The sequence below is a fragment of the Porcisia hertigi genome, chromosome 14 (genome assembly GCF_017918235.1).
Source record: "Porcisia hertigi strain C119 chromosome 14, whole genome shotgun sequence".
In the NCBI taxonomy this organism is placed as follows: Eukaryota; Euglenozoa; class Kinetoplastea; order Trypanosomatida; family Trypanosomatidae; genus Porcisia; species Porcisia hertigi.
Window position 1 is genome coordinate 567,202 of NC_090573.1, and position 23,273 is coordinate 590,474.

General features: G+C 53.6%; 6 protein-coding genes across 6 annotated transcripts; all 6 read left to right on the forward strand.

Annotated features, from left to right (window-relative positions):
- Positions 1-796: 796 nt before the first annotated feature.
- JKF63_06792 (uncharacterized protein) lies at positions 797-3,949 on the forward strand (the record flags this gene model as incomplete). The annotated part of the gene is made up of 1 exon (XM_067902740.1): positions 797-3,949. The coding sequence occupies one exon, from the start codon at positions 797-799 to the stop codon at positions 3,947-3,949; it is 3,153 nt and encodes a 1,050-aa protein (XP_067758633.1).
- A 2,414-nt stretch (positions 3,950-6,363) lies between these two features.
- On the forward strand, positions 6,364-8,421 carry JKF63_06793 (uncharacterized protein; the record flags this gene model as incomplete). Its single annotated transcript, XM_067902741.1, has 1 exon — positions 6,364-8,421. One exon carries the CDS (start codon positions 6,364-6,366, stop codon positions 8,419-8,421), a length of 2,058 nt encoding a protein of 685 aa, XP_067758634.1.
- A 681-nt stretch (positions 8,422-9,102) lies between these two features.
- On the forward strand, positions 9,103-9,525 carry JKF63_06794 (uncharacterized protein; the record flags this gene model as incomplete). Its single annotated transcript, XM_067902742.1, has 1 exon — positions 9,103-9,525. One exon carries the CDS (start codon positions 9,103-9,105, stop codon positions 9,523-9,525), a length of 423 nt encoding a protein of 140 aa, XP_067758635.1.
- Positions 9,526-10,365: 840 nt separating this feature from the next.
- On the forward strand, positions 10,366-11,820 carry JKF63_06795 (uncharacterized protein; the record flags this gene model as incomplete). Its single annotated transcript, XM_067902743.1, has 1 exon — positions 10,366-11,820. The coding sequence occupies one exon, from the start codon at positions 10,366-10,368 to the stop codon at positions 11,818-11,820; it is 1,455 nt and encodes a 484-aa protein (XP_067758636.1).
- Positions 11,821-12,511: 691 nt separating this feature from the next.
- JKF63_06796 (uncharacterized protein) lies at positions 12,512-13,447 on the forward strand (the record flags this gene model as incomplete). The annotated part of the gene is made up of 1 exon (XM_067902744.1): positions 12,512-13,447. The coding sequence occupies one exon, from the start codon at positions 12,512-12,514 to the stop codon at positions 13,445-13,447; it is 936 nt and encodes a 311-aa protein (XP_067758637.1).
- A 1,256-nt stretch (positions 13,448-14,703) lies between these two features.
- Positions 14,704-17,247, forward strand: JKF63_06797 (uncharacterized protein; the record flags this gene model as incomplete). Its single annotated transcript, XM_067902745.1, has 1 exon — positions 14,704-17,247. One exon carries the CDS (start codon positions 14,704-14,706, stop codon positions 17,245-17,247), a length of 2,544 nt encoding a protein of 847 aa, XP_067758638.1.
- Between the last annotated feature and the right edge of the window lie 6,026 nt (positions 17,248-23,273).

Below are 23,273 nucleotides of genomic sequence, written 5' to 3' on the forward strand. Positions count from 1 at the left end.
TCTCATCACCACTACCCATTACATCCTCGTTGCTTTTTGTTTTTACATTTGTGAAATCGACCGTTTCTCCCGACACCGTGTGCGAGTGTGTGAGTGCGTCATACTTTGTGCTTTTTTTTGTGGCTTGCCTGGGATTCCACAGTTCACCGCCCATACCGGCCTCCGCGACTGGCAGTACAGAGGCCAGCGAACGCATCACTATCGAGTCGGCCACACCGCCTCACATTTAAGCCTCCCCTCCCTCCCCGGCGGATTTGTCCATATATACAACCCCTTTCCCTGTACCGTTTTTTCGACACACAACCGCCGCGCTTCCCCCCCCCCCCAGTCTCGATTCGACAAATTTGTTTTCTTTTCCCGTGTATTTTTGTCGTTTTTTTTTTTTACAACAGGGGAATTCCGCTTTTTTTTCGCATTTCATCACGACTGCCTGTTTTCCCGTCTCGGTAGGTCGCTTTGTTCCCACTCCGGCGCTCGTGTGCAAAGTAATTACTATCTGTAGTGCATCCCTCTTTGTTACGTACCCTCCTGAGCGCGTGCGCACGCCTTTGTCAAGGTCGACAAGAGTGTAATCTCCGGGATCCGGAGAAATAGCAAAGGAGAGAGGACGGACGTACAAACGTACGCGCACGCATCTCTCTGTGATTGTCTCCACGACGCCTGTGTGCGCTACTCTCGTTTGTGTGTGTGTGTGTGTGTGTGTGCATTCTTCTTCGACGCACAGAAAAACAGAATTAAGTGAATCAGCCCCGCCACACGCCACTCTATCCCCTCTTGTTAAAGTGTAACGTCCAGTATGTCAATCTTCGGCGAACCTCTTCCTTTCGAGGATGACACAGCGACTTCGCTGATACGTCGCGTCGGCTTCCCGCCGGATTGCACGTACGCCCAGATGCCGGAGATCTACCTGTGTCCATGCTGCACCGAATTTAGCAAGCAACAGGAACGTGACCGTCTTCTCCGAGAGGCCCGTGAGGCCAAAGAGGCCGAGTATCGGCGCATTATGCAGTTCGATGTATATGATGAGCGTGCGCGGCCGCTGCCCTCCGCGGAGCTCCGGCGGAAGATCTACCGACGCATCCTGGATGAGGATCAAGAGGCTGAGACGACAACAAACGTTCCGCCGCCGCCGCCGACAATCGATGACCTGCGCCGTGCCAAGAAGGATCTCAGCGTGCCTAAGCTGGTCGTCACGGTTCACCACGGCCGTAACATCAGTGCTGAAGCCGAGGACCCGATATCGGTTATCGTTCGCTGTGGCGCCTTTGAGGGCCAGACAGAAAAGGTGCCGCGCGGCAAGGAGATGGTGACGCCGTGGGAGGAGCTCTTCGAATTCCCGTACATGAACTCTGCCGAGTCACTCGAGGTGCTCGTTGTGAACGAGGCTTTGCCAGAGTCAACCGATAAGCTGGTCGGCGGTGTGGTGCTCCCGTGCGACGCCCTGCACGACCGCAACAGTGGCGACCAGGAACCGTTGCCGGTCATGCCAGTGGACAGTATGCACAAGGGCTACGGCACTCGCCAAGATGGCCCGCTGGGCACCATTCTGGCTTCGTGGTACGTGCGCGACGGAAACGATAAAGCCGATGGTGAGGCGGTGGAGCAGCAGACGCTTAGTGTGCCGCTCAACTGCACTTTTGTTGCCCATCATGTATACCAGTACACCGATCACGGCGCGGAACCTTATCCTGGCGGTGTGCTTTGCGTGTTGCGTGATACCGACGACAACTGCTCTGAGTCCGTGCTTTATACACCTGGCCCACAGGCAGAGCCGTCACTGTCGCCCTACTACGCCAAGGAGGGCTACTACTATCTCTCCCAGAATCCGTCGCAGCTTATGCAGCTCAACACCGAGAAAAAGCTGGGCCACATTCTCGTGTGTGTACCCAAGGAGGAAGATGGCAATGCGGAGGAAGAGGAGCTGCTGGTCATCGGCGCAGTGCCACTGGAGTTTGAGCGTCTGTACAACAAAGGAAGCGCAGTGCTTCTGATCGAGTCAAAATCAAAGGACGACGCCCTCTGGGGGGAGATCTCCATCGAGTGGCTTAACAAACCCCTGGATGAAGAGGAACCGCATCCTGCCTTGCTAGAGGTACAGAAAGAGTCGCTGTTTGTCACCATTGTCCGCGGCCTCAACCTCGTGCGCCGTGACGGCGATCCGGTGGCGCAGGGCTACGTCTCTGTTGCTACTGGGGATCTGGAGGGCACAACTGTGGAGGCGCCGGCTATCGACGACGCTGACGGCAACCACATCATCAACTGGAACCAGGAGGTTCGCTTCATCGAGGTAGAGCGGGATCAAAAAGATATTGAAGTGCACGTCTACGAGGATGGGCGCCTTGTGTCTGTAGGAGTGTGCGAGCTGGAAGAAAAGGACGAGGGTGTGGTTATAATTCAGATGCACCAGGCCGCGAATGTCAGCGAGGACGCCGGTGAGATTGTTGTGAGTTACAAGCGTCTACACACACCGCTGTTGGATAAGGATGCGATTCACAAGCAGCACCGCGCTGCCGAGGGGAACGGCTTCAAAGATGAGGAGGATGAGGAGCAGGAGGAGACCCAGCGTTACAAGGATGGCCAGACCACTGACAAGAAGGTTCATCGCCTTGACATGGAGGACGAGGAAGAGGAGGAAAAGGATCTACAGGAGGAACAGGATAAGAATGCCGATTACGCCAAGAGGACTGCATCGAAGGCGGAGCCTCATGAGTGGAACAATCAGCAGGAGAAGCAGAAACTTCTCTTGGACAGCGAGGAGGAGGCGAGAGAGGAGGACTATTACCATGAAGCACCTCAGTCCCACATGGATAATCACCGGGATGAGGGGGAGCTCTACGAGGTGACTGAACCGCACCAGCAGTCGAAGGACGATGCCGCTGAGGACAAGTCTGCGGCGTCCAAGAAGAGAAAGCAGTCGAAGGACGATGCCGCTGAGGACAAGTCTGCGGCGTCCAAGAAGAGAAAGCAGTCGAAGGACGATGCCGCTGAGGATAAGTCTGCGGCGTCCAAGAAGAGAAAGCAGTCGAAGGACGATGCCGCTGAGGATAAGTCTGCGGCGTCCAAGAAGAGAAAGCAGTCGAAGGACGAAGCCGCTGGGGATCAGTCTGCTGCTGAGGCACAGCCGTACCAGGAGGAGCAGCAGTCGAAGGACGAAGCCGCTGAGGATCAGTCTGCTGCTGAGGCACAGCCGTACCAGGAGGACCAGCAGTCGAAGGACGAAGCCGCTGGGGATCAGTCTGCTGCTGAGGCACAGCCGTACCAGGAGGACCAGCAGTCGAAGGACGAAGCCGCTGGGGATCAGTCTGCTGCTGAGGCACAGCCGTACCAGGAGGAGCAGCAGTCGAAGGACGAAGCCGCTGAGGATCAGTCTGCTGCTGAGGCACAGCCGTACCAGGAGGAGCAGCAGTCGAAGGACGAAGCCGCTGAGGATCAGTCTGCTGCTGAGGCACAGCCGTACCAGGAGGAGCAGCAGTCGAAGGACGAAGCCGCTGAGGATCAGTCTGCGAGTATTTCTGAGCCACACAAGCAGGAGGAGCAGTGGGGGACGGCAGCTGCTGAACAGGAGTTTGAGTCGCAGCAGCAGAAAGCAGAGTTGGAGGAGGGGGCCGCTGCAGATAAGGCTGAAGTGTATGAGCACGGGGAGCCACACGGGGAGTTTGACGAGGAAGGTCGGGCAACGTATTCGATCCCTGCTGTCAGCAAGCAACGTCGGAGTCCTTCATGGGCACCGCCGTCTCACAAGGGCGCGTATCAGCAGCCATGGTACCCCTCTGGATCTCCGGAAGCAGAGCAGCATATTCCCTTCTCCAAGACGCAGCTGTCAAAGAAGAACCTCGAGAGCATTCGCCAACTTGAGAAGTGCAAGTCGCGCATCGAAGAGGAGTCTGTGCGTCGCAGCCAAACCTCTCGCCGATCGAGCGCGCGTGGTTCATCGCCGTGCTCTCAGTAATACCGAAGGCATACCAGCAAGTATAGCATACAGCTGCCTCCGAATCTGCGTGCTTCATACCGTACTGGTGTTCTTCTGCTGGGGAAGAAGAGCGCTATTCATGGACATGAAGGGCAATGAGGGGAGCGCTTCTTCGCTCTTCTTTCCCACTGACGCCAGCGCCCTCCCTCACACTCTCGCATTTTTTGTGTATTTCCATGAAAGGCAGCTTACAAACATGTGTATGTATACACTCTCGCACCTCGCACACGCATCTTTTAGTATGTATGGTCTGTACGTTGTGCCACCTTTTTTTTCTTTCCGGATATTTGCCCATACGTGCGAGTGGCTGTTCTTCTCGATCTTCGCATCACACAAGCATGTGCCTGTCTTGCAGAGTTACAGCGCCGTTGATCCCTCCTCCACGATCATTTTTTTCCATTTGTTTCCCTGTACTGTGACCTGAGGTTGGGTGCCCGCGTCCTCAGATCTTTTTTTTACATATGTTTACCTTCGTTTAGTATGCGTTCGTGTGTGTGTATGTGTTGGGGAGAGGAAGAGGGTACACCCATCTGTTGTCCAAAGTCTTTGTGGCATTGTTATGAGCTGATTTTGTCCCCGATGTGAATTTTTGAGTATTTGCAGTGAGTGTACCGTGACGCATTTGTGATTGCGTTGAGTGACACGGGTCGCCTACTTGTTCTTGAAACTGTTGTGAATTGATAAGAAAAAAAAGTAGCAGTTCACGGTGTCTATAAGGCCCTCACTCTCTCACCTCCTCTACACCAAAATGGTGGTTTGAGATCATGTTTTCCCCTGGTCGCGTTCGCCTCGTCTCTCTTCACTCGGCAAAGACTTGTATGTTACTGTACTTTTTTTTCGTTTGAGCTTCCTCTTATTGCTTCTATGTTCCCCCTTCCTCCCCCCCCCCCCCCCCCCCCCCCAAGAAAAAAAAAGCTGTATTGACTCTTTACTTTTTCCCATCTTGCTTTTACGTTATCGTTGAGAGCGACAATGACGTGGGCGCTTTGGCGAGGTTTACCCTCTGTAGTTGTAAATGTGTATCTTTTCGATGGCAATGTTGACGGATGTTGGCTGACCTGCACCTCAATGAAAAAAAAGGGGAGACTGCTGAATGTGACCAGGAAAAAAAAATGTGTATTGAGAAAGTTACTGACAGTGTTGTCTTGTTTTTACTCGGTTCAACCAAGCACAAGAGCGAACTGCACGGGCATGTTCACTCGATGTCTTGTAGACCGTACAGCGATCCATCGTACATGCTCGTATCTGTCGTTGGAGGCAAGAAAGAAAGGGGACGAGGAAAGAATAAAAACACTCACTTGGTGAACCGGCATGCACACCACAGTGTGACGAAGTCGAAAAGAGAAGAGGAAGTCTGTTGTGACCATCTCGTTCCCCCGCACTTCTTTTCTCAGTACACTTCCCCTCCCCCCCTCCCCCCCTGCATGCAGGATGAGAACGACGTTTCACGTTCTCCAAAAGGGAACGACTTTTTCTTTTCAGTGTCTGTGGGTGACAGCGCCTTACGGGCTGCTCTCTTCCCTTTCCCTCTGATTGCCTTGTTTTTTTTGTCTGGAAAGATTACCGCTGCCCATCTTCTTCTCTGCTTCTACAGTGGCGCTTCCTTTCGAGGAGAACAGGCATCTTCGTTTGCTGTCAGTGTTGTCCAACTTCTCTACTCGTCTCTGGTGTGTATCTCTGAGGGCTACGACAACGTGGAAAAAGAGAGGTGGGTTCGTGTCTGACATTGTGAGGATCATTGGCTTCTCCTCACCTCACTGGGGGCGCACCTGTCGAATTTTTCATTTTTAAGTTTTTTTTGTCGTTTCTTCTCGTTTCTCATTTCTCTTCTTTTCTCGTCTTCGTTCTCCAGATGTGTTGGTTTCTGTGTCGCCAAAGAAAAGAACAAAAATAGCATACACCAGTGTGCGGCCGTGATGGTATCAGTCTGGTCTCCGCCTCTCTGCAGAGCCCCCTGCCTCCGCTATTCCCCTCACCACCGCTACCACCCGCACGTCCTCCAATACAACACCACTCCCACAGCTGCTGTGGTGATTGTAGTAGAAAACCGTGTCTTGATGAAGTGCATGCGTAGAGGGAGGTATGTGCACGTTTGGCGGCAGGAGAACTCCCCCCCCGTAAGTAGCGCACCGCTTTAATACGCTCGGTGAATCGGGGCGACGGCAACGGTGACATTATACGATTTCCGTGCCGTCCCGACTTTAGAAGTGCCACTCTTTTTCCATTGCAGATGCACGCAATACCGTTCCCTCCCCCTGAATCATCTCGGTCCTCCTTTTTCTGTTCTCCTTTTAGCGGGGCTGTGGATATCTGGTGGCTCTCAGAGAGGTCTTTGCACCTAATTACTGAGGTGTGCGTCCTGCGTCGCTTTCCCTCAACGTTGTGCAAAGAGGATGGCGGACCCTGTTTCCATCCAGACAACTTGGAAGAACCTCATTGAAGGGAAGGCAGAGGATCGCTTTGCTATTGCACGCCTTGTCTCATCTCGAACCTCACAACTCTACAAGGATGTTCCCTCCCCTGACGCAGAGAAAGTACTAGTGCTTGAGTTGAACTGGGTTGAGAAGCAGCTGCTGCAAAATACCGCGGCAGTCTATCGCCGGGCCGCTTTCATATGCATTCGTGCCGTGTGCGCTGGTCTGCCGCTGCATCCGCTGGGCACCGACCTGCTCGCGCACTTACTGGACCCTGTATTGCGCAGTATGGGCGATGCCGATCCAATTGTCCGCATCGCCGCCCTAGAAGCGTGCTACGAGCTTGTCAGTCACCATGGAGCGGAGGTGTGGGCGACACGGTTCACAGACCTTTTCACCGCTCTCTCCACCGCTGTGAGCGATCGAGACAAGCGCGTGTTTCGTCTAGCTGAGGAGGTGTCGTCCACGCTGAAAGAGCTGATGAGCCGCAACAGCCCTGCTGTCGTGGACGTGAACGCCTTTGCATCGTTTGTGTGCGACACGCTTGGCAATTACACTTCGGCCTCGGGGTCGCTTGCAGTTGATGTTGCAGCGCCAGTGTCTCAGTGGGTACTGCGGTGGCTGCGATTTGTCCTGGAACTGCCCGGCTGCCACTTTAGCGTCTCTATGGTATCGCTCCTTCGGGTGTTACTTGCCGCATCTGTCAGCAGTGACACGAATGTGTTCGACATCCTCCAGGAATGCCGCCAAAGCGTCTCAAAGCACTACACCGAACAGGCCGCAACGGGCATAAGAGACCTGCTGGACACTCTCTGCACATGCGTCCGCAACACGGCGTCTGGACGGACGCGCGTCTTTTGCCTTGAGTGGCTCTCGGAGATCGCCCACCTCGGAATCCACGATATTTTTTTTCAACACAACCTGCCTCTTGTTCTGCAAGCTACGTTGCCCGAACTGAGCTCTCATGATGGCGCCACGCATGTAGCAGCAGTTACGACAAACCAGGAGGTACAACATGCGATTGTGTCTGTCGCGGACTGTATTTCAGCCGACGTGGCAGATCTGCTTTGGGGGTGCGTGGTGGAGTTGCTCGACGGCGGTGCTGGGGAAGAGACACTCATGGGTAGTCTTGAATGGCTCCTGGTTCTCCATCATGTGACTCCTGCGACGTCTGAAAAGCTTTTGGGCAGCGTTTTAGGAAAAATTACCGTGTTGCTGGACGTCGCCCCAGAGAGCGTGGCGTTCCGGGCCACGGAGATAGCCAGCGTACTGACGAGCAGTAGCCACTTTTCGGAGGTGGTGCAGCTCATACTGCACCGACTGTTGCACCACAAAAATGATGGGCTGTTGCTGCGCCGTTTCCCTGATGTGGTGCGTCGGCTACACACCCTGCGAAGCGGTCTCGAAGGGGGAGACTTCAGAGAGGGTGTACTCGTCCACTTTGCCCACGCGCTCTCTGAAATAACAGACTTGCGATTTGTGAGCAAAATGGTGCTCTCCCTCCAGTCCATGATTGCCACCTTCCCCGAGCTTGACGATTTTCGGACACTGCTACGCTGCGGGCTGACTAACAGCGCTACAAAAGATATTTTCTCGGCGCTCCAGCATTGCTGGCGCTACAACGCGGTCGCGCTACTCTCGCTGGGGCTGCTGTGTCGCCACTTTGTCTTCACAAGGCGTATCTGCGAGCATCTGGCGGAAGGCGAGATGTCTGTTGCCACCTACGTACAGCTTAATCACTTGGTGCAGCAGCTGGAGTCGTCTACCTTCACCTTCTTGCGCGCGTCCCTGTTGCACCCGACAGCGTGCCCGGCGCTGGTGCAAACACTTTATTTGTTGCTCCTTCTCCTTCCACAATCCTCACCGCATTATGAGATGCTTGCCCGGCGCCTCCAGCCCGTCACAGTACTTGTGCAGTTGGACAAAATGGCTGCCGAGTCCCTCGAGGCAGCTGCCCAGATCGAGGTGTCTGCGGCTGATTGGAACGACTACGTATCTGCTCAAGAGGCGCTGCTGCGCTATGAACAGACATTATGAAGATGGCGAAGAGCTGCTACCGTGCGGTAAGCAAAGAAGAAGTCCGTCGTTCTCCCATCTCTTCGCCGGTGCCTCTGATCTCGGGGATGGCCACCGTGACTGTGGGTTGTCTTCGCAGTAATGATCGGCACATGTGCGGGTTTTCTCTCTTATCACGCTGTTGTATGTGTATGAGGGTGCGCACTGGCTGTACTATCGATGTTTTTGTACACCTTCTACGTCCGGCAAGATTTGTTCACACAACGAGGACCACGGTAACACAGGCTTAGGTGGACTTGAAAGGGAATGGGAGGGCATCTACGTCACCATGACGTGTGACGGTTTAAGGAATGCATCTGCGACTGCGCACTGGCAGATGGACTCCGTAACGGTGCCGCACCATACGGTGTGGCGGGGGGGGGGTCAGGCAAAAAAAAAAGACCCCCTTTGTCACCCATGAATTGAGCCTCCCTCGAGCGAAGATGAGACTGCCTGTAACTTTTTTCCACCCTGTGCCCCTCCCTTACTTTCTTACACGTGCTACTATCGCACGGAATTTGGACGAAGCTGTTCAGCAGATCAAAAAAAAAACATATATATCAGTTCGTGTCGCATTCTAGTTTCTCGTAGCCGTTCACGTTGCTTGGGCGCCCTCTTCGCATTCCCTTCTTTCTACAAGAGGTCCTACCGTTCTCAGCAAGGATGACGTCTACCGTGTCCGCTCAGGCCATCCCTAAGGTCTTCCCTAAAGTGTTCCACAGTTGGGTAGGCACTGGGCGCATTTTCAATTTTCTCGCCCCTTATGAGCGGAACCCCATCATTGCGTACCTGAACTCTATCTACAACACAGCCCCGCTCTTCAAGTGGTCGCTTTCGATTGTTCCTCTTTACGGTATTGTCTCCGGCAACCCCCCAGTGGAGAAGATTGATTTCAACTCGAGCGCTGCTCTATGCGCTACAGGCATGGTGTGGTTTGTCTATGCCCTCCTCATCCAGCCCCAGAACGCTGGGAGTCGCTCGCTGGCGCTTGTGAACATCTGCCTGGCGACGGTGAACGGCTACAACTGCTACCGTAGCGCCACATACAAACGCAGCCAGTCGGCCACGGCAAAGAGAATCCAGTGAGTCAGCGTCATGGTTTGTCGTGACAAGGAGGCCCCGTCTGTAAGTACTAAAGGTTTCTGCTTGCAACGACCAACGAACTCAAAAAGACACACCTTTCATTTCTATCTATATGCATGTGCACGACTATCCTTCTGTATATGTGCGCATATAACGTCTCATTTCTGGCTATACTCCCGTGTTTGTTGTTGTTTGTGTGTGTGTGTGTCATGCTGCATCGCTGAGTGCAAAGTGACCCCAGCGTGGAGCACGCCCCGCTTGAGGGCTTCTGGGGGAACCGCATTGAGGCTCTCCCCCTTCCCAGCAATGTGTCACCCTTTAGGAGCATCCGAGTTTTGCACTGGCAACCCCCCCCCCCCTCACACAGGCGAAATACAAGACATAGAGAAATACAGTTCAACCTACTAAAAGTTACAAACACGAAACGACTCTCGGTACCCCCCCCCTCTTTCACGTCCGGACGTTTTTTTCGTGGGTTGTGGTGAATATGTGCGGCGACGTTTTCCGCTTCGCATTCACAACTGCGCGCTAAAGGGCGCCTTGAACTGGTTCACTCCCCATCGGACTCAACGCGCAAGACACTGCAGAGTTGACAGTCGCTTCTCTCCTGATTCTCCTGAGTCTTCGTCACCATCCCTGAACTGCTCAACTTTGACCCCCCCCCCCTCCCCCCACAAACACACACACACACACACACACGTATGACTGTTCTGCTTTTTGCTTCTTTTTTTTTTGCTTTATCTTGGACGCCCTTCGTTTCGTCACAAACAGGTGTGTGCGTAGAGGCGGAATTCACGGCGCCAGCAAGCGTCCTGTTTCCATTCTGCATCGGAGACGCGTGCCATGTTCTCGAAAGGATACAGTGTCCTGCTCAGGCCCTACCGGCACGTGGCATTTGCCAGGCGTAGCACTGCTGGCGGAGTCAAGCTGAACAAAGGGGCTTTAACAGAGCAAGAGAAAGGCGACAGCTTTACGGAGCCGCAGGTGTACCGTAGCAAGAGAAACGTCACGGCAATGCTCAAGACCCAGCGGAAAGAGCGACGCCTCCTAAAAGAGGAGCGGCAGCGCACTCTGATGGAAAAGCTGAACTTGGATTCACGCACAGAAGAGGCGCTTCATTCTGGACGTCAAGTACCGCAGACGCCAGCTGAAATGCAGGCGGTTCGCTCCTCTGACGACGATGTTGCACGGTCTACGCACGAGGCAAGGGAGTACAGTACGACCATGCGTAGCTTAATGCGCCGCGAAGTGGATCGCCGCGATCACATGGCAGACAAGTTTGGCCAGCCACCCACGTCACGCGAGTTTTATGCGCTCTTCCGCAAACTACGCTCCAGTGACTCGGAGGACGAAGCAGTGGAGCATCACCAGAGGCGTCTGGTGGAGGAGCACGGTGTTTACCCCAGCTCACGTATCGACTCGTTCATGTTGGACGATGACAGCTACTTCCCCGACTGGGTACACGCTCTTCCCTATAGCATCCGTGACCGTGTCAAGTACGGGTCGCTTGGCCTCACGGAGGAGGATGAGGCTCTGCGCGTGCGTCTGGCGCGGCTTCCCCGCGATGCGCGACTCCGCGAGTGGAAACGGCTGAAGACCGCAAAAGAGTACCGCGCCGCCAAGGAGGAGACGCTCACGTTGGCTGAGCTGCGTGACATCCGCCAGGGAAAGCGCCGTTTTCACTGGCTGCGGCGTAAGCGGCAGAAGCGTGCTGCAGCCCTGCGCCGCATGGCGATGCGCAAGCCTGAGGGCTACGAGCTGTGGCCTTCCACCGTGACCGACTTTAGCCAGCGCATCGCCTTTATCGCACAACATGTCGAAAATGGTCTGCAGACCCGGGGCGAGTGGCCCCTCGACCCAGTCGCTCTTACCAAGGCGACGATCCGCCGAAGACAGGCTGAAGCCGAGCGAACCTTCCTGATGTCGGCAGACGAAAAGAAAATGACGGCGAATGTCCAAAGTCGTGGTATGGATGGTGGAATGAAGGAGTTGCTCAATGCCCTGGATACGCCCGAGAAGCGGTACAAGAAACTGTCTCGCAAGATCTACGCCAACCGAGTGAACGCTATTGTGCACGGCGACCAAGATGAACATGGTCGTAAGTACCGCAAGCTTCACCACCTAACCACGCGACGGCAGCGTCGATATGATTCACTTGCGGAGATGGCACTGGAGAAGGAGATACGCAAGGAGCCCCTCATCAATATGAGCGGGCTTAATCACACGGACGACGAACACTGGAGTCGTCACGAAAAGTCCTGGGTGGACGGGATGCCCTCTACTCGCTACGGCACGTGAGCCAGCATGTGAAGCCTCGATTGTGCGGGCTCTTGTCCCTTTATCGATTCACATATTCGCACATGCACGCGCCGCGACAGACGCCGATAACCACAGGGGGGGGGGGAGCGGGTAGCTGCCTGTCGATAGTTTTTACTGTGTCCGCTTGGTCGAGTCGTGGGCCAAACGACCGCACCCATGGTGACTGCGTTAACCGCGGGAGATCCCTCGCTTCGAATAAGAGAAACATATACATTCATACATGCTTACCGAGCTTCCTCGGCGCTGCTGCCTAGCTGCGGTGCTGTCGTGGCATAGAGTGTCGCGCTATCGGTCCGTGAAGTCTCATCCTTCCCCCCACGCCCTTGTCGCATATTACCTCTGACCCCCGCCCCAACAGACACACAGTACAACGCCAACTCCCTCGCTTCTCTTTCTTTTTTCCCTCCAAATCTTCTCATGTATCAAATGCATCTACAATATGTCTCTCACCGTTTTGCTGACAACAACACACATGCGCATAAACCACCCCTTGTGGTGCATTCGACTGACCTTACGCGAATCACAAGTGGCCAATAGCGAGAAGCCCGTACACCAAAGCGCTGCCCCTTCTCTCCCCGCACGGCCCTTTACTTCACTCGTGAACCTCCCTTTTCCTGTTGCCCGTACTGGCAAGCAGCCGCCCACTCCCCTGACTCGCCATCTTGAAATAATGTTTGGCAAAGGCACGTTTGCCCGCAAGGCTCTCATCGCCACAACGGTGGCGGGTACTGTCGGTATTGGTGGCGGGTACGCAATGTACCAGCGCCGCCTCAGCGAGAACCGCAGTGTGACCGCCGAAGCCTTCAATGCTATGCAGGACGCCACAAAGCTGAACGAGGCGTTCAAGAGGCTCCGAGACAACGAGGAGCGCCCTCTCATACAGCTTTACCGCTATACTACTTGCCCGTGGTGTGGGACGGTCAAAGCATTTCTAGACTACAACAAAATTCACCACGAGTGCGTAGAGGTGGAGCCAATGTTCAAGACGCAGCTGGCGGAAAGTTTATACAAAAAGGTGCCGCAGCTCCGGTTCAACTCCCAAACAGGCGCATCTACGTACTTGGTCGACTCACAAATCATTGTTGACACGCTTAGCTCAAAGATAGGAATGGGACATCAACTGCAGGATGAGGAAGTGAAGAAGTGGCGCGTGTGGGCCCGCAGCTCTCTCGTCCGCTTTGTCACCCTCGAGTTTAACCGCACCCTCTCCGCGGCTTGGTCGGGCTACTCCTATATCGACGACTGCGACACCATCCCCTACGCGAACAAACTCTTCTTGAAGGTGGTCGGCGCACCTGTGATGTACTTGGTTGCCATGAAGATCACTAAGCCACGTCTTATAAAGGACGGTCTCATGAAAAGTGAAGACGACCCGAAGCAACGCCTCCACGAGGAGGTGAACCGCTTCACTGCAGAGGCGCTCGTCGACCCCAAATCCAAGAAGCCGCGGCCCTTTCACGGCGGCAAGAAGCCTGACTTGGTTGACCTCGACACCTATGGTGTTCTTCAGTCTGTTCGTGGCCACCGCATTTACAATGAGATGGTCACTGAGACAAAGATTGGCGCGTGGCTAGAGGCGATGGACAAACTTACAGGGAAGGCATAGTGTGCCTGTTTCAAGATTATATGTTCAATAATCCACCATCTAAAATCAATGGAGTCTTTCCTAATTCCGCTCCGACGCCACACGAAGACACACACTCACACACATACATGACGGAACCACCAAGTGCTCTTCCCTTTCTGTAGCTTGAGCACCGGCGGTTTAGTGGTGGATCAGACAGCTGCGGCGCTCTCAAATCAACATTGCTTTGACACGACCTACCGCGCGTAATACTACATCGTCCGAGCCCCCCCCCCCTGGGCAGGTCACTGCAACTCTCCTCTTGTTTGCGTGCCACCAGGGGCTCTGCCAGCAGGGAAAGTGCGTCCTTCCATACATTTGTGAAGGACGAACTGCGGAATGGCGGCGCGGCCGGGGTCGATGGCGATGAAGGCAAGTGCGCACTCCTTGTGGTACGTGTATTCGCTTCTACCTCCTCACGTCTCTTGTTTTGATGAAGCATGCCTTTCCCGGAACCTTCGTGTGCTTATGTGTTTGTGTTCCGTTCTCTCTATTCACAGACGTTTAGAAGTTGTCTTTAACAAGATGGAAATAACAAAAAGACCCTTCGCGGATCACGCACTGTCGTCCCCCCTTTCCCTCAGCATGGTGCCTCTCAGTTGTCAAACAAAAAAAAATACACCAGAGAGCTACCGAGTAGAAGACACACTCACGCGGAAGCGTTAAGGGAAGCTCTTGAGAGCTACAGCACTTCTTCCAAGGACTCTTCTGTTTTCAGCGCAATCGTTCCACGGGTACCTCACCCTCGTCTGTCATTCTCCTTTGATTCACGCGAACGCACCTGCTTTCTCTTCCTCTCCTGTGTTTTATGCCTCCCTTGGCACACTCAAGCCGATGAGGGAACATACAACCGCAGTGCAAAAAAAAAAGCCAGCCAGGAGCCATATTTACTTTCGCACAAGACACAGAGACGTCTTTGCTGCCACACGTCTCGGGTACACTCACGTTTGCTGTGTTGCGGCAAGTGCACCTACTTGTGTTTTGTGTTCCTCTTTTCCAGTAGTTAAACGTGACACAGTTCTGTATCTCCTTTCCATTGCTCGTCAAACCTCTTGTCCTCTTCGTTGTGTGTGTGTGTGTGTGTGTGTGTGTGTGTGTGTGTGTGGTGCAAACATCGATCCGCGTAGGAGAACCCGCTAAACACATCCCCACCACATTCTCCTGATATTGCTGAACTACTGCGCATCGCTCAGATTGGGTTGCACTGACACACAATCGTACGGCAAAAATCGCCCTTGATGAATAGTTATGGCGCCTCAGTTCTTTCTTATGGATCACAGGGCCGGCCCCGGTGCGCCATCGCCGTGAGGAACTACATGCAGTACCTCTTTGTGGTCGTGCCGAAACCAAAGCCGCCGCCAAAGGTTGAGCTCGAGCCGCTCATGTTTTTCGAAACCCCCACACCGCCGCCGCAAGCCGAACCGTCTACTCGGCAGACGCAATGCATGTATGCCCCCAAACAAGACAACGTGGATGACTCCTGGGTAATTCCACTTGAATTCAATGGAAGTGGTGAGCTCAAGCGCTCGGTTGTGTTCCCGGCTACGGAGTTCGCCTCTCTGACTGAGGTGCGGCGGCGGTGTGGCCCTTTCGCATCTTTCCAAGAGTACCCCGCACTCTTTGGGTGCCTGAGGATCGACAAGGTGTACGTGCTTGTCGCCACAGACGTCACCCCAGCGGTGCGTCTTCCGTTCGCTGGTGTCATCTACAATGTGCAGGGGACAGCGTGGGTGCCTTTCGAGATACCTGGGGTGGCCCCAGTGCGTGTAACCGCATCGTGCCGGGCGCGGCTTCACGAGTTTCAAAAGTACACGTACAACAAGGGCTTTTACTATAGCGACGACGTCGACCTCTTGCTGCCATTCCCCTTCACAAAGCCGGAAGCCTGCGCGCCACCGGACTTGGCGTGCGACTGGTCACATCACCTGCGAGAGCCCTTCTCTGCCTGCTCTCTTCCATTGGCGTGTTCTGTCTTGGTGCGCGGTTTCGCCGGAGAGCGGGTGTGTGCGCTCAAAGAAGGGGTTGAACTGCACCTGGTCCTACTAGGCAGACAGAGTAACGTCAACCCAGGCCCACGATACCTTGGGCGAGGCCTCAACTCGGCCAATGGTGCCGGAAATGACCACTACTACGAGTACATTTTGTGGAAGTACCATGGTGCTGACACCGTTACGTTCACACGCTACTCGCTGCTGCGCGGCACGATCCCTGTGCACTGGGCAACGCAGATGAGCATATCGCTCTCAGAACCCACAATGATTTTCAGTCGCGATAGGGCTGAAGTACTCCGCGGCAGCACAGCGTACTTTGAACACACGTTCCAGAAGCTAAAGAACGTGATGCTGCTAGACACAAACGGTCGCAGCATTGCAGACCCCCAACTTCGATGCATTAATCTCCTCCGCCTTAACCCGCAAAACGGCGAAGATGCTCTGTCGCGGCACTACCTAGACGCCGTGCGCTCGTCAAAAGCAGCTATCAAGCAAAAATTTCCTAGCGGAGAGCTCGACCTCGTTCACGTCGACTGGCTGAATCTCATCAAGGAGTACAGTATCGATGTGGCGACGTCAACGTTCTGGGAAGCATCCATGGCTTTCCTTAGCAAATCGGCCACGACAGAAGACTCGATCATCACAGTGGGTATGCTTCGCCGAAATGGCGAGGTGGATCGCCTCATTACACAGTCGCGTTTTCTGCGTCTCAACTGTGCAGACTCGCTCGACCGAACAAACCTTGGCTGCTTCTTCACGTGCCTGCAGATCTCTATCGCGATGCTTATCACTCAGCGCATCCCATTCAGTAGTTTCCCGCATAGCCCTCCTGTGCCCAGTCTAAATGCCTCTGATGAGACCAACCCGGACGGCGGCTCCGCTACACCCTTCGCGTCGATGCGAGGTGGAATGCATCCTACGCCACACCCGTTTCTTACCACCTGGAATGAGGCACGAGACCCGCAACGTATACCGCCTGCTATCGTTCGGGCGCTGGCAGAGCTGTTTGTTCACAACGGTGACTGTGTGGCTATGCTGTACACGAATTCCGCCGCCATGCATGGTAATATTCTCCGCGGCGTGTGCGGCATGCGAATGCAAGGGCACAATGCACTGATTGCAACGCAGCGCAAGTTTGAAAATGTCTTCGAAGACCAAAACAAATTTCGTAGCATCGAGCTACTGCTGGGGCGAAACCGCAGCGATCACTTCCCGTCAATTAGCGAGATCTTCCTGTTGCGGCCAGTGCCCTACGCGCAGTGGGTGTGTGCCGTCGTAGTCGTCTGTGTTCCTCACACTGTGACCACCAGAGAAGTGGAGGTGACAGTTCGTCGCACGTGGGACACAAAAGTCATGCCGCAACTTCTCGCGCGCCACCTTCCGCCGATCGAGAGCAGCGCGCTGAGTTTCACTGTGACGATGCACAAGGCGTCGGCGAAGCAGGAACATGATGAACTGTTGGAGTCGATGAGGCAAGTCACTTTCGACGGCGTTTCTTCTCCGGCGGAAGACTCGTTGGAGGACAAGATGCCCGAGGGTGAAAACACATTCGCGGCAGGAAACCGGCTGGCGGTCATCGAGTTTGACCCCGACCTGTGCAGGGCGGTAGATGCCGTCACATTGCTGCGGCAGCAAAGCTTCCTCTCTCTAGGTGGCACTTGTTGTCATCTTGCCCCCTATGCCTACCCTCTTCAAACCTCGAATGACAACAACCTGATGACTGGCGCCGTCAAGCATGTTGGGACGTCTCTGAAGCGCGGCCTAACCTCTTTGATGCGCAGTCTTAACTGAGTGGTGAGCGGCGCGCTGCTCTACCGGTCACGCGACTGCCCGATTGCTGTTACCTCTGAATGCGTGTCTTTCAGATGCCTTTTCGTACCTTCTAGTCTATCCTCGTTCTGTAGTTTACTTTTCTGCAGGGTCTCTCACCCTCTTCCAGTCGACAATTGTTCAACAGACGCACACTTCTAGTTTATTGGACCTATCCCGCGCTCCGCTCGCGCTTCAGTCACTGCTCCCCTCCTCCCCCACGGATCCCGTCCTTTCTCCGCACCCTAACGGGGCCGCGATTTGCATCCCTCGCCGCGGAGCAAATGCTGGGAAAGGAAATGCAGTGCCCTATCGGCCCAATTTACTCGGAGACGTCTCCCGGAGCACCTTGCCGGACAAACTGTCTTATTTGCAGTTTCAGCCGTTTTGCCATGCTCTCCTTCCTCCTTCCTACCGGCATCCCCCCCAACCGCTCTGCACTGAAAAAGTTACAGGCAGGTGCAACCTACCTATCATTGTTTCACTCCTCGTCTTCCATCACTTTTCGTGCCCCTTTCACGTGCGTTGCATTCGTATCTATGATTGCAACACCCCTTGTGCAGCCCTCTACACATTCACCCCATAGGCGTCCCCTCGGGAGCAGGCTTTTGTACTGTGCTTTTTCAATTTCATGACCGCGTGTCGCGTGCAAAGATTGTACAATATATCGGTGAGCGATTTGAGAGGGTGGCCTTGGCGGTCGCGCGGGGGTGGCGGTGCGGGTGGGCGATGTTTTCCCCGCGAACACTGTTACACGGTTAGGGCTCTCGTCTGAACTCCGCCTACCGTCGAATGACCAAGTTCCGCCTCGAACAGCACAAAGAAGCTGCCATTGCTTTGCTGACCTCGGTGATGCGTTCACATTTGAAGCGTAGCCACGCCTGGTTCGGCCGCCAGAGGCACGTCGTGTGCGTGGTGTGCCTGCACTCTGGGGCACCGTATTCCAGACTCCTGGAGTGTGGGTGCAGTTCTCAACGCGCTTTTGGCACTGGAACCTCCCCATTTCGACTCCGCCGGGGTGTACCAGTGTGCGGTGGGTCTTTAGCTTGGCTCAAGCTAGTGTACTGCGAGCAATCTCTGCGCGTAGCTTCCGAGTGTTCTTTACTGGGAAACTTGTAGTGCACATGTTTCTTGACACACTCACCTCGCGGAAACTTGCCTCTTCTTGGAACCCCTCGACCGGCCGCGGCGAACACTACACCTGCCTCCGTTTTGGTTAACGGCGCTAAAATTTCACCCTCCTGGCTCAAACAATCCACATCCCTGGTGTGTGCGTGTGTGTGCCAGATGAGCTGTTTTGTAGCGCAGTTGAGTAGGTATTTCTGCTGCCAGGGCTACCCAGCTAGCTTCTTTTCTTTTTGACCCAGAGCCCTGTCAGGCGATTCTGTTTTTCGGTCGCACCGTGCTTGGGATCTTGGATTCAAAGAACGAAAGCAGGTCTATCGTCACTGGGCATTGCTGTGCTGCCTGCTGTGACTGTGACTGGGGGGGGCGGGGCGGATGGGGATGGCAGGAGATGAGATGCGGCAGCGAAGCAAACGGAGTGCTGTCACATATTTTGTTTTTTTGGCTCGCAGCACCGCGCCTCCGCCAGGCATTGTGCCCTTGCTATTCCATGGTGTACGCCCTCGGGTGGTGCGACCGGTGTGATGGGTATTCTCTTCGCGGCTTCTAGAGGTCTTGGTGACATATTTCCTCCGTGGACATCCTTCGGCCTTAGCGTCTAGGGTGACATCATTTTCCTTGACCCAATAATGTTTGGAGTGCAGTCTTTTACCGGGTGCAAAAAGGCGCTTCTAAACCGCCTCCGAACCGCCTCGTGGCGCAAGACGGTTAATGACGTAGCGCGACGCCGTTGGGTGAGTTCCTCGATTCGCCCAGAGGGCCGTACTGCCGAACTTTCTCGTGTCTTTGTCGGCTGCGTCTTCTCAGTTCACCGGTGCTGTTGGTAAAGCACCCTCCGTGGACTTGCGGCTTCAAAAGTAGACGGGAAAGGTCACCCGCGAGCAGCAGTGCGGTTGCTGTAGTTCAGGGCAAGGCCATTCTATTGAGCATGCCGTGTCGTGGATGGAAAGGTGTCGACTACCACTCTGATAACCCAAGTGTTCTACGCGACTGGTGCTACCGCCTGTGTTGGCCGCTATTGAAACACAGCTTGAACTGCTCTATCTCGCCAGCGTGGTTGCAGGTGTGGTGCTCCTGATGTGGCTTGTCAAACCGCTGGGTGAAAAATCCCCGCGTCATGGAATCAGGTTACTCTCCCCCTTGTGCGCAGATTCAGCACACGCGTGGAGGTGTCCCTGTTCAAGACTCTGGTATCCCGTCATCTTTACGTGTTTCAGCTCGTCAGAAGACCCATTTTTCTCCGCAGCGTGAGACTCGCTCCCTTGACTAGCCGATGCTGGCTGGTGCGAACCTCGCAGCTGCTCGCCTTTTTTTTTTCTGGGGGAGGTCCCTCGGTTTCCTCGGCGTCCTCTGGAGTGGCTTGCGTTTCTGCACTTTTGGGGTGAGTGTCGAGCAGCTGCTTTTGAGTGAGAATGCACGGCATGCATTGACATGTTGATGCAGCTTACATGCGAGTAATATCGTACCCAAGCGCCAGGGCGTGCATGATCTTTATCGGCGCGTGCGCCCTGGTTGCAGTCAAGGTCTTCACGCGGGATGGGAGCTCAGCACTGGTGTTTTTTTGTGCTTCAACGCGTTTGCGGGTGCGGCTTCAGGAGGCGACAGCGGAGATAGGGTCATAGGGTTAGGGTCATAGGGTTAGGGTCATGAGTTGAGGGTCATAAGGTTAAAGTCATAGAGTTAAAGTCATAAAGATTTAAAGTCATGAGTTAGGTCATAAGGTTAAGATCATAAGGTTTAAAGATCATAGAAGTTGAAGTCATAAGGTTAAAAGTCATGAGGTTTAAAATCATAAGGTTAAGATCATAAGGTTAAAATCATAAGATTTAAATCATGAGTTAAAATCATAAGATTTAAAGATCATAGGGTTAGTCATGAGTTAGTCATGGGTTAGGGTCATGGGTTAGGGTCATAGGGTTAGGGTCATAGGGTTAGGGTCATAGGGTTAGGGTCATAGGGTTAGGGTCATAGGGTTAGGGTCATAGGGTTAGGGTCATAGGGTTAGGGTCATAGGGTTAGGGTCATAGGGTTAGGGTCATAGGGTTAGGGTCATAGGGTTAGGGTCATAGGGTTAGGGTCATAGGGTTAGGGTCATAGGGTTAGGGTCATAGGGTTAGGGTCATAGGGTTAGGGTCATAGGGTTAGGGTCATAGGGTTAGGGTCATAGGGTTAGGGTCATAGGGTTAGGGTCATAGGGTTAGGGTCATAGGGTTAGGGTCATAGGGTTAGGGTCATAGGGTTAGGGTCATAGGGTTAGGGTCATAGGGTTAGGGTCATAGGGTTAGGGTCATAGGGTTAGGGTCATAGGGTTAGGGTCATAGGGTTAGGGTCATAGGGTTAGGGTCATAGGGTTAGGGTCATAGGGTTAGGGTCATAGGGTTAGGGTCATAGGGTTAGGGTCATAGGGTTAGGGTCATAGGGTTAGGGTCATAGGGTTAGGGTCATAGGGTTAGGGTCATAGGGTTAGGGTCATAGGGTTAGGGTCATAGGGTTAGGGTCATAGGGTTAGGGTCATAGGGTTAGGGTCATAGGGTTAGGGTCATAGGGTTAGGGTCATAGGGTTAGGGTCATAGGGTTAGGGTCATAGGGTTAGGGTCATAGGGTTAGGGTCATAGGGTTAGGGTCATAGGGTTAGGGTCATAGGGTTAGGGTCATAGGGTTAGGGTCATAGGGTTAGGGTCATAGGGTTAGGGTCATAGGGTTAGGGTCATAGGGTTAGGGTCATAGGGTTAGGGTCATAGGGTTAGGGTCATAGGGTTAGGGTCATAGGGTTAGGGTCATAGGGTTAGGGTCATAGGGTTAGGGTCATAGGGTTAGGGTCATAGGGTTAGGGTCATAGGGTTAGGGTCATAGGGTTAGGGTCATAGGGTTAGGGTCATAGGGTTAGGGTCATAGGGTTAGGGTCATAGGGTTAGGGTCATAGGGTTAGGGTCATAGGGTTAGGGTCATAGGGTTAGGGTCATAGGGTTAGGGTCATAGGGTTAGGGTCATAGGGTTAGGGTCATAGGGTTAGGGTCATAGGGTTAGGGTTAGGGTTAGGGTTAGGGTTAGGGTTAGGGTTAGGGTTAGGGTTAGGGTTAGGGTTAGGGTTAGGGTTAGGGTTAGGGTTAGGGTTAGGGTTAGGGTTAGGGTTAGGGTTAGGGTTAGGGTTAGGGTTAGGGTTAGGGTTAGGGTTAGGGTTAGGGTTAGGGTTAGGAGTTAAGGTTAGGGTTAGGGTTAGGAGTTAGGGTTAGGGTTAAGGTTAAGGTTAGGGTTAGGAGTTAAGGGTTAAGAGTTAAAGTTAGGGTTAAGGGTTAGGAGTTAGGGTTAGGGTTAGGGTTAGGGTTAGGGTTAGGGTTAGGGTTAGGGTTAGGGTTAGGGTTAGGGTTAGGGTTAGGGTTAGGGTTAGGGTTAGGGTTAGGGTTAGGGTTAGGGTTAGGGTTAGGGTTAGGGTTAGGGTTAGGGTTAGGAGTTAGGGTTAGGGTTAGGGTTAGGGTTAGGGTTAGGGTTAGGGTTAGGGTTAGGGTTAGGGTTAGGGTTAGGGTTAGGGTTAGGGTTAGGGTTAGGAGTTAGGGTTAGGGTTAGGGTTAGGGTTAGGAGTTAGGGTTAAGGTTAAGATTAGAGTTAAAGTTAAGGTTAGAGTTAAGGTTAGAGTTAAGGTTAGGGTTAGAGTTAGGGTTAGGGTTAAGTTAGGGTTAGGAGTTAAGGTTAAGGTTAGGGTTAGGGTTAGGGTTAGGAGTTAGGGTTAGGAGTTAGGGTTAGGGTTAGGGTTAGGGTTAGGAGTTAGGGTTAGGGTTAGGGTTAGGGTTAAGTTAGGGTTAGAGTTAAGTTAGGAGTTAAGGTTAAGATTAGGAGTTAGAGTTAGAGTTAAAGTTAGGGTTAGGAGTTAAGAGTTAAGGTTAAGGTTAAGAGTTAGGGTTAAGGTTAGGAGTTAGGGTTAGGGTTAGGGTTAGGGTTAGGGTTAGGGTTAGGGTTAGGAGTTAGGGTTAGGGTTAGGGTTAGGGTTAGGGTTAGGGTTAGGGTTAGGGTTAGGGTTAGGGTTAGGGTTAGGGTTAGGGTTAGGGTTAGGGTTAGGGTTAGGGTTAGGGTTAGGGTTAGGGTTAGGGTTAGGGTTAGGGTTAGGGTTAGGGTTAGGGTTAGGGTTAGGGTTAGGGTTAGGGTTAGGGTTAGGGTTAGGGTTAGGGTTAGGGTTAGGGTTAGGGTTAGGGTTAGGGTTAGGAGTTAGGGTTAGGGTTAGGGTTAGGGTTAGGGTTAGGGTTAGGGTTAGGGTTAGGGTTAGGGTTAGGGTTAGGGTTAGGGTTAGGGTTAGGGTTAGGGTTAGGGTTAGGGTTAGGGTTAGGGTTAGGGTTAGGGTTAGGGGTTAGGGTTAGGGTTAGGGTTAGGGTTAGGGTTAGGGTTAGGGTTAGGGTTAGGGTTAGGGTTAGGGTTAGGGTTAGGGTTAGGGTTAGGGTTAGGGTTAGGGTTAGGGTTAGGGTTAGGGTTAGGGTTAGGGTTAGGGTTAGGGTTAGGGTTAGGGTTAGGGTTAGGGTTAGGGTTAGGGTTAGGGTTAGGGTTAGGGTTAGGGTTAGGGTTAGGGTTAGGGTTAGGGTTAGGGTTAGGGTTAGGGTTAGGGTTAGGGTTAGGGTTAGGGTTAGGGTTAGGGTTAGGGTTAGGGTTAGGGTTAGGGTTAGGGTTAGGGTTAGGGTTAGGGTTAGGGTTAGGGTTAGGGTTAGGGTTAGGGTTAGGGTTAGGGTTAGGGTTAGGGTTAGGGTTAGGGTTAGGGTTAGGGTTAGGGTTAGGGTTAGGGTTAGGGTTAGGGTTAGGGTTAGGGTTAGGGTTAGGGTTAGGGTTAGGGTTAGGGTTAGGGTTAGGGTTAGGGTTAGGGTTAGGGTTAGGGTTAGGGTTAGGGTTAGGGTTAGGGTTAG